At 32.3% G+C, this 11,333-nt stretch overlaps 1 protein-coding gene across 1 annotated transcript in view; it reads left to right on the top strand.

Moving 5' to 3' along the window:
* Nucleotides 1-471: 471 nt before the first annotated feature.
* The window catches only part of LOC138307945 (uncharacterized), a 43,181-nt gene continuing 32,319 nt past the window's right edge, over nucleotides 472-11,333 (top strand). Inside the window, exons 1-3 of the mRNA XM_069248883.1 lie at nucleotides 472-627; nucleotides 9,173-9,315; nucleotides 9,992-10,300. Of these exons, the coding sequence (XP_069104984.1) occupies nucleotides 9,216-9,315; nucleotides 9,992-10,300 (409 nt within the window). The 5' untranslated portion in view covers nucleotides 472-627; nucleotides 9,173-9,215. The remainder of the gene's footprint in view (nucleotides 628-9,172; nucleotides 9,316-9,991; nucleotides 10,301-11,333) is intronic.

The following is an 11,333-nucleotide window of genomic DNA, read 5'->3' as shown; positions in this document are numbered from 1 at the left end:
CAATATGTTAAAAATTCTTTATAGATATCAGGTTTTATTATCTACATTCATATGGGAATTCCACCCTTATTTCCCTTGACTGTCCATAAGGAAATTATTAAGCATATATAGAAAAGTACGCTAGTATGTGTGGAAATTTTCAGTTATTCGAGATACAGTGATTGTGTATGACCATTGTGTAATTCCCTACCTGTCTATAAAACAAAACAACAGGTATTTAAGTCTGTAATATGTCCGTGTTAATTTTAAATCTACCTCGGTCACAATTATTGTCAAAAATACTGGTTCATAAGTAGATACAGCTTAAAATATATATCAAAATGCAAATTCATTAAAATTAGATTTTTTTTCAGAACAAAAAATATAAAATAATCATTTTTGTGGGGTTGTCACAAGCTCAATTTTTTATAAATATTTGTTTTATTTAACTAAAGCTTTTGTGTATTTTAGTAGTAGTGTTACAGAATATGTCAATTGTAAGATAACTATTTATTAGACAATGCTCGAGCCGTTCGTTCCATTGTTATTGTGACTTGTACCCTACCATGCATGTCGAAATTAGCGTCGTGAAGCTCTGAACAGTCATAGGTGTACACGGTGGCCCGACCGATTAACAAGTTAAAAAAGGTAAGTCAAGTTTCTGTCAAAGTTTATACTTTCATAACAACACGAGAGAATTGAGGAAGTAAATTAGACAAGAGTTTAGGTGCACGTCAATGTCGTGGTAGTTTCTGAGCTTTTATTGTCATCCCGTGCTGACTTCATTATATGAAAATTATTTGCTTTACTGAACGGATTATTGTTTTGTCTAACAGTAGTAGTAATGCACATGTGGTACATGTATGTTAGATGTGATAAAACATATTCGTTTTCGAAACCGTTGTAAATTTTATCATAAATACTTGTAATTGTTCTTTCTACGGTATCATAGTCTGTCATAACTTAAGTTTTAACCCCTTTGTTTAAAAAGAATAATGGTTTAAAAAAAACTATAACGGGTACAAAATAGACAATAGATTTACAGAAATATGTTAGACCACTTCTTTTACTTTCTTTTCAACTGGCGCCAGTTGTTCAAAAGGTGATTAGGTTAATCACAGTTTAACGACAATTTTCAAATTATCTTATAAGAACCTTTAAAACGAATATAAGTCGGCGCGAATAAGTTGGTTTACAAAACTTATGTTATGAAATCGAAAATATTCTTTTTCTAAAACCTTTTTTTTTAAATCGTTCGGTCGATAAATCCTTTACCATATCAATATGATCAAAATTTAATTACAACCGAGAAAATGATAATCATAGTAAAAAAGAAGAAATTGAAAATAAAAAGAAAAACGAAGAAAATGATAATAATAGTAATAACGGAGAGTGTGATTATAATAGTAATAACGGAGAGTGTGATTATAATAGTAATAACGGAGAAAATGACAATTATAATAATAACGGAGAAAATGATAATAAAAGTAATAACGAAGTGTGTGATAGTAGTAATAGCAGAGAAAATGATAATAATAAAAATAACAGAGAAAATGATAACAATAGTATTAACGGAGAGTGTGATAACAATAGTAATAACGGAGAGTGTGATAACAATAGTAATAACGGAGAGTGTGATAACAATAGTAATAACGGAGAGTGTGATAACAATAGTAATAACGGAGAGTGTGATAACAATAGTAATAACGAAGAGTGTGATAACAATAGTAATAACGGAGAGTGTGATAACAATAGTAATAACGGAGAGTGTGATAACAATAGTAATAACGGAGAGTGTGATAACAATAGTAATAACGGAGAATGTGATAATAATAGTAATAACGGAGAGTGTGATAACAATAGTAATAACGGAGAGTGTGATAACAATAGTAATAACGGAGAGTGTGATAATAATAGTAATAACGGAGAGTGTGATAACAATAGTAATAACGGAGAGTGTGATAATAATAGTAATAACGGAGAGTGTGATAATAATAGTAATAACGGAAAGTGTGATAACAATAGTAATAACGGAGAGTGTGATAACAATAGTAATAACGGAAAGTGTGATAACAATAGTAATAACGGAGAGTGTGATAATAATAGTAATAACGGAGAGTGTGATAACAATAGTAATAACGGAGAGTGTGATAACAATAGTAATAACGAGAGTGTGATAACAATAGTAATAACGGAGAGTGTGATAACAATAGTAATAACGGAGAGTGTGATAACAATAGTAATAACGGAGAGTGTGATAACAATAGTAATAACGGAGAGTGTGATAACAATAGTAATAACGGAGAGTGTGATAACAATAGTAATAACGGAGAGTGTGATAACAATAGTAATAACGGAGAGTGTGATAATAATATAGTAATAACGGAGAGTGTGATAACAATAGTAATAACGGAGAGTGTGATAAAATAGTAATAACGGAGAGTGTGATAACAATAGTAATAACGGAAAGTGTGATAACAATAGTAATAACGGAGAGTGTGATAACAATAGTAATAACGGAGAGTGTGATAACAATAGTAATAACGGAGAGTGTGATAACAATAGTAATAACGGAGAGTGTGATAACAATAGTAATAACGGAGAGTGTGATAACAATAGTAATAACGGAGAGTGTGATAACAATAGTAATAACGGAGAGTGTGATAACAATAGTAATAACGGAGAGTGTGATAACAATAGTAATAACGGAGAGTGTGATAACAATAGTAATAACGGAGAGTGTGATAACAATAGTAATAACGGAGAGTGTGATAACAATAGTAATAACGGAGAGTGTGATAACAATAGTAATAACGGAGAGTGTGATAACAATAGTAATAACGGAGAGTGTGATAACAATAGTAATAACGGAGAGTGTGATAACAATAGTAATAACGGAGAGTGTGATAACAATAGTAATAACGGAGAGTGTGATAACAATAGTAATAATATAACGTAATAACGAGAGTGTGATAACAATAGTAATAACGGAGAGTGTGATAACAATAGTAATAACGGAGAGTGTGATAACAATAGTAATAACGGAGAGTGTGATAACAATAGTAATAACGGAGAGTGTGATAACAATAGTAATAACGGAGAGTGTGATAACAATAGTAATAACGGAGAGTGTGATAACAATAGTAATAACGGAGAGTGTGATAAAATAGTAATAACGGAGAGTGTGATAATAATAATATAATAACGTAATAACGAGAGTGTGATAACAATAGTAATAACGGAGAGTGTGATAACAATAGTAATAACGGAGAGTGTGATAACAATAGTAATAACGGAGAGTGTGATAATAATAGTAATAACGGAGAGTGTGATAACAATAGTAATAACGGAGAGTGTGATAATAATAGTAATAACGGAGAGTGTGATAACAATAGTAATAACGGAGAGTGTGATAACAATAGTAATAACGGAGAGTGTGATAACAATAGTAATAACGGAGAGTGTGATAACAATAGTAATAACGGAGAGTGTGATAACAATATAGTAATAACGGAGAGTGTGATAACAATAGTAATAACGGAGAGTGTGATAACAATAGTAATAACGGAGAGTGTGATAATAATAGTAATAACGGAGAGTGTGATAATTATAGTAATAACGGAGAGTGTGATAATAATAGTAATAACAGAGAGTGTGATAACAATAGTAATAACGGAGAGTGTGATAACAATAGTAATAACGGAGAGTGTGATAATAATAGTAATAACGGAGAGTGTGATAACAATAGTAATAACGGAGAGTGTGATAACAATAGTAATAACGGAGAGTGTGATAATAATAGTAATAACGGAGAGTGTGATAACAATAGTAATAACGGAGAGTGTGATAATAATATAGTAATAACGGAGAGTGTGATAAACAATAGTAATAACGGAGAGTGTGATAACAATAGTAATAACGGAGAGTGTGATAACAATAGTAATAACGGAGAGTGTGATAACAATAGTAATAACGGAGAGTGTGATAAAATAGTAATAACGGAGAGTGTGATAACAATAGTAATAACGGAGAGTGTGATAACAATAGTAATAACGGAGAGTGTGATAACAATAGTAATAACGGAGAGTGTGATAACAATAGTAATAACGGAGAGTGTGATAAACAATAGTAATAACGGAGAGTGTGATAACAATAGTAATAACGGAGAGTGTGATAACAATAGTAATAACGAGAGTGTGATAACAATAGTAATAACGGAGAGTGTGATAACAATAGTAATAACGGAGAGTGTGATAACAATAGTAATAACGGAGAGTGTGATAACAATAGTAATAACGGAGAGTGTGATAACAATAGTAATAACGGAGAGTGTGATAACAATAGTAATAACGGAGAGTGTGATAACAATAGTAATAACGGAGAGGTGTGATAACAATAGTAATAACGGAGAGTGTGATAACAATAGTAATAACGGAGAGTGTGATAACAATAGTAATAACGGAGAGTGTGATAACAATAGTAATAACGGAGAGTGTGATAACAATAGTAATAACGGAGAGTGTGATAACAATAGTAATAACGGAGAGTGTGATAACAATAGTAATAACGGAGAGTGTGATAACAATAGTAATAACGGAGAGTGTGATAACAATAGTAATAACGGAGAGTGTGATAACAATAGTAATAACGGAGAGTGTGATAATAATATAGTAATAACGGAGAGTGTGATAACAATAGTAATAACGGAGAGTGTGATAACAATAGTAATAACGGAGAGTGTGATAACAATAGTAATAACGGAGAGTGTGATAACAATAGTAATAACGGAGAGTGTGATAACAATAGTAATAACGGAGAGTGTGATAACAATAGTAATAACGGAGAGTGTGATAACAATAGTAATAACGGAGAGTGTGATAACAATAGTAATAACGGAGAGTGTGATAACAATAGTAATAACGGAGAGTGTGTGATAACAATAGTAATAACGGAGAGTGTGATAACAATAGTAATAACGGAGAGTGTGATAACAATAGTAATAACGGAGAGTGTGATAATAATATAGTAATAACGGAGAGTGTGATAATAATATAGTAATAACGGAGAGTGTGATAACAATAGTAATAACGGAGAGTGTGATAACAATAGTAATAACGGAGAGTGTGATAACAATAGTAATAACGGAGAGTGTGATAACAATAGTAATAACGGAGAGTGTGATAACAATAGTAATAACGGAGAGTGTGTGATAAATAATAGTAATAACGGAGAGTGTGATAACAATAGTAATAACGGAGAGTGTGATAACAATAGTAATAACGGAGAGTGTGATAACAATAGTAATAACGGAGAGTGTGATAACAATAGTAATAACGGAGAGTGTGATAACAATAGTAATAACGGAGAGTGTGATAATAATATAGTAATAACGGAGAGTGTGATAACAATAGTAATAACGGAGAGTGTGATAACAATAGTAATAACGGAGAGTGTGATAACAATAGTAATAACGGAGAGTGTGATAACAATAGTAATAACGGAGAGTGTGATAACAATAGTAATAACGGAGAGTGTGATAACAATAGTAATAACGGAGAGTGTGATAACAATAGTAATAACGGAGAGTGTGATAACAATAGTAATAACGGAGAGTGTGATAACAATAGTAATAACGGAGGTGTTAAAATAGTAATAACGGAGAGTGTGATAACAATAGTAATAACGGAGAGTGTGAAATAACAATAGTAATAACGGAGAGTGTGATAACAATAGTAATAACGGAGAGTGTGTGATAACAATAGTAATAACGGAGAGTGTGATAACAATAGTAATAACGGAGAGTGTGATAACAATAGTAATAACGGAGAGTGTGATAACAATAGTAATAACGGAGAGTGTGATAACAATAGTAATAACGGAGAGTGTGATAACAATAGTAATAACGGAGAGTGTGATAACAATAGTAATAACGGAGAGTGTGATAACAATAGTAATAACGGAGAGTGTGATAACAATATACGTATATAATAACGGAGAGTGTGATAAAATAGTAATAACGGAGAGTGTGATAACAATGTAATAACGGAGAGTATAACAATAGTAATAACGGAGAGTGTGATAACAATAGTATAACGGAGTGTGATAAAATAGTAATAACGGAGAGTGTGATAACAATAGTAATAACGGAGAGTGTGATAATAATAGTAATAACGGAGAGTGTGATAACAATAGTAATAACGGAGAGTGTGATAACAATAGTAATAACGGAGAGTGTGATAACAATAGTAATAACGGAGAGTGTGATAACAATAGTAATAACGGAGAGATAAAATAGTGGAGTGTGATAACAATAGTAATAACGGAGAGTGTGATAACAATAGTAATAACGGAGAGTGTGATAACATAGTAATAACGGAGAGTGTGATAACAATAGTAATAACGGAGAGTGTGATAACAATAGTAATAACGGAGAGTGTGATAACAATAGTAATAACGGAGAGTGTGATAACAATAATACGGGTAGTAATAACGGAGAGTGTGATAACAATAGTAATAACGGAGAGTGTGATAACAATAGTAATAACGGAGAGTGTGATAACAATAGTAATAACGGAGAGTGTGGTGATAACAATAGTAATAACGGAGAGTGTGATAACAATAGTAATAACGGAGAGTGTGATAACAATAGTAATAACGGAGAGTGTGTAATAATAATAGTAATAACGGAGAGTGTGATAACAATAGTAATAACGGAGAGTGTGATAACAATAGTAATAACGGAGAGTGTGATAACAATAGTAATAACGGAGAGTGTGATAATAATATAGTAATAACGGAGAGTGTGATAACAATAGTAATAACGGAGAGTGTGATAACAATAGTAATAACGGAGAGTGTGATAATAATAGTAATAACGGAGAGTGTGATAACAATAGTAATAACGGAGAGTGTGATAACAATAGTAATAACGGAGAGTGTGATAACAATAGTAATAACGGAGAGTGTGATATAATATAGTAATAACGGAGAGTGTGATAATAATAGTAATAACGGAGAGTGTGATAACAATAGTAATAACGGAGAGTGTGATAACAATAGTAATAACGGAGAGTGTGATAACAATAGTAATAACGGAGAGTGTGATAATAATATAGTAATAACGGAGAGTGTGATAACAATAGTAATAACGGAGAGTGTGATAACAATAGTAATAACGGAGAGTGTGATAACAATAGTAATAACGGAGAGTGTGATAACAATAGTAATAACGGAGAGTGTGATAACAATAGTAATAACGGAGAGTGTGATAACAATAGTAATAACGGAGAGTGTGATAACAATAGTAATAACGGAGAGTGTGATAACAATAGTAATAACGGAGAGTGTGATAACAATAGTAATAACGGAGAGTGTGATAATAATATAGTAATAACGGAGAGTGTGATAATAATAGTAATAACGGAGAGTGTGATAACAATAGTAATAACGGAGAGTGTGATAACAATAGTAATAACGGAGAGTGTGATAACAATAGTAATAACGGAGAGTGTGATAATAATATAATAACGGAGAGTGTGATAACAATAGTAATAACGGAGAGTGTGATAATAATAGTAATAACGGAGAGTGTGATAACAATAGTAATAACGGAGAGTGTGATAACAATAGTAATAACGGAGAGTGTGATAACAATAGTATAACGGAGAGTGTGATAACAATAGTAATAACGGAGAGTGTGATAACAATATAGTAATAACGGAGAGTGTGATAACAATAGTAATAACGGAGAGTGTGATAATAATAGTAATAACGGAGAGTGTGATAACAATAGTAATAACGGAGAGTGTGATAACAATAGTAATAACGGAGAGTGTGATAACAATAGTAATAACGGAGAGTGTGATAACAATATAGTAATAACGGGAGTGGATAAAATAGTAATAACGGAGAGTGGTGTATAACAATAGTAAATAACGGAGAGTGTGATAACAATAGTAATAACGGAGAGTGTGATAAAATAGTAATAACGGAGAGTGTGATAACAATAGTAATAACGGAGAGTGTGATAACAATAGTAATAACGGAGATGTGATAACAATAGTAATAACGGAGAGTGTGATAATAATATAGTAATAACGGAGAAAATGATAATAATAGTAATAACGGCAAGTTAAGTACAAATAATAAAAAAAAATACAGAGAAAATGATGATAGGAATGATAGCGGAGAAAATGATAATAATAGTAATAACGGAGAGTGTGGTAATGATAATAACAAGGAAAAAATAGTAATAATAATTCTAACAAAGAATATGATAATATGATAATAATGATAATAACGGAGAAAATGATAATAATAATGAAAACACAGATAATGGTAATTATAATTATAACGGAGAAAATGATAACAGTTATAACGGAGAGTGTGGTAATTATAGTAATAACAGAGAAAATGATAATAACAGTTATAACGGAGAGTGTGATAATTATAGTTATAACGGAGAGTGTGATAATTATAGTAATAACAGAGGAAATGATAATAACAGTTATAACGAAGAGTGTGATAATTATAGTAATAACAGAGAAAATGACAATAACAGTTATAACGGAGAGTGTGATAATTATAGTTATAACGGAGGAAATGATAATAACAGTTATAACGGAGAGTGTGATAATTATAGTAATAACAGAGAAAATGATAATAACAGTTATAACGGAGAGTGTGATAATTATAGTAATATCAGAGAAAATGATAATAACAGTTATAACGGAGAGTGTGATAATTATAGTTATAACGGAGAAAATGATAATAACAGTTATAACGGAGAGTGTGATAATTATAGTAATAACAGAGAAAATGATAATAACAGTTATAACGGAGAGTGTGATAATTATAGTAATAACAGAGAAAATGATAATAACAGTTATAACGGAGAGTGTGATAATTATAGTAAAAACAGAGAAAATGATAATAAAAGTTATAACGGAGAGTGTGATAATTATAGTTATAACGGAGAAAATGATAATAAGAATGATAACGTAATAAATGATGTACCTTAAAAGCCGAAAAAGAGTCGGCGTCAAGGAAGATTGTAGAATAACAGTGAAACAATATAGCTTACATTGCGAAGAAAAAATAATAGGGGAATGTAAATCATAAGTAAATTTAAGTTTGATTCATTTTGAAATTTTGTATAGCAAAATTATTTCCAAGTTTTCATTTGATTAAATAGGCGCTATCTCGGAGGAAGTTTTTCCTGGGATATATGAGCCAATATGGTATCACTACGCCGCTGGCCGCTTTACATCTTTATGTTCACATCTCAATTCCGACTTGGAAAATGTTCCTGCGACGATGATTTTCAACCAAAACTGGGTAAGTTTAAGTTTGAGATCCTATTCTGTGTAAGTTGTCAATATTATATTACATGTTTTATTTTTTATTCGCGAGTTTATCTTAAATATGTTTCCATGCTATTTCATGTATCAATGGGAAAATAAGCTCCTCACCTACATTAACTGTGATTGAGGGTGTCTCTATATACAATCATTATAAAATAATATTACTTCTGAACCATCTCTACATGAGTGTCATCAAAAAGTCTCAATGTAAAGGTGTTTATATTCTCAAGGAAATATTAAATCTCTATTTGTTTTCATACTTAATCCTACTTTCCGATTGGCAGATTCTTTTTTCTTCATACAACTATGAAGAAAAATCCAACTTTGAGGCGAAAACCCGACGTTATCATGACGTCATAATAGAGACATCGATGTTGCGTATCAATTTAGAAAATAATAATCCATTGGAACATCAATGGATTCGTACGTTTAAACGGATTTTATCAAGTAGTCTGAAAAATTAGTTATAAACATTGATATTACTATTTTTTAACTTCACCGGGTTATGAAATGAATTTTGTTTGCAAAATTTCGTTAGAATCCGTTAGGCGGATTCACACAGTTTGCAAAACAAAAGTTCTTTGATCACGATGAAGTTAAAAAATGGTGACATCATTGTTTTTTAATAAAGATTTTAATTTCATTTTCAGAAATATCACCTCGAAGTCCATTCAGGTATGCAGGTGAATCATTAAATATGACTTGTGATGTCCAAGCAAGCGCCAACCACACGCTGGATAATGGCACAGACGTTGATATGATGATGTATTATAAGGGTGAAAATAATATACCGATCAACACCACAATAGCTGTGCGGAACTCGACTACTATCATTCGGAAAACTACTTCTGACGTGGTGACTCTAGAGAATAGAAAATTAACATCGTTTCAATATATCTGTGCACTTAGGAGTTCATGTTATCGTCTTCAGGAAAAAATGACTCTTGTGGAAGTAGACAGTAAGTAATAAATATTTCCTGCTTGTAATTTAGTCGCCGATTACGATCATGTAATGGGGCAACATATACCATTCTCACATCATACATATAGTATAGGTATCGCTTGGTATTATCATATCAGAGGGCGTTAGAATTGTACCTGCTGCCCCTATTGCATGATCGTAAAAGGCGACTAAATTTAGGATCTTATCTTTTCTCTTCTTCCTAACTGACTTTATCTTTCCTAATGCCTACCTTGGCACCGCCTCACTTTTGGCCTTGAGTTGAGCGTTCGCCCCTGTGAGGAAGGCTCTGGGTTCTGTCCCCTGGCCGAGATACACCAAAGTCTATAAAAGTGGTAGTTTCTGCTCCTGCTTAGCGTTCAGCATACAGGGAGTGGGACGACTTGTTCGCCCGTTGTCGGTATAATGTGACCAGGTGGGGTGTGTTGCTTGGTGTCTTCGGCGGCATGCTTCAGTGATATAGCACTATAAAAAGGGCAACAGTTCCACTATACAAGAAGACACAACACGAACATACCGCAGTCTCCCAGTCCACTCACCTCGCACAACATACACGCAACACACCGCATACATGGGAGGCCGTCCTTACATGACCATAGCTGTTAATAGGACGTTAATAAATCAAACAAACAAACAAATATATCAGAAAACAAACTTAAGTAAATTAAAAGCATGCACTTTAAACATGCAAAACCAGAAGATGCTTGGCTATGGCCTAATTCATTGCTGTTACGCAACTCTCAAGATGGAATACTAGGATATCATGTCCTTAAAGTTTTATATTTGCCGGAATTTTCATACTCACGAATCAAGAATTACCCTCAATAATTACCAATATTTTGCAATACATAGGTTTCAAAGGAGAAGGTACGTTAAGACTCAAATATGGCCCCAAAATTAATTCTCCAGTCAAGAACAATATATTTTGCCATATAACAGTTGAATACATATGCTAACACATTACATCCCGAAAATATCCCGCATGTGCTAATTATGTTCACTATGACGTCATCAACATGCAGTTTCCCGCC

Source organism: Argopecten irradians, chromosome 14 (genome assembly GCF_041381155.1).
Source record: "Argopecten irradians isolate NY chromosome 14, Ai_NY, whole genome shotgun sequence".
In the NCBI taxonomy this organism is placed as follows: Eukaryota; Metazoa; Mollusca; class Bivalvia; order Pectinida; family Pectinidae; genus Argopecten; species Argopecten irradians.
This window is presented reverse-complemented; position numbering and strand designations above follow the sequence as displayed.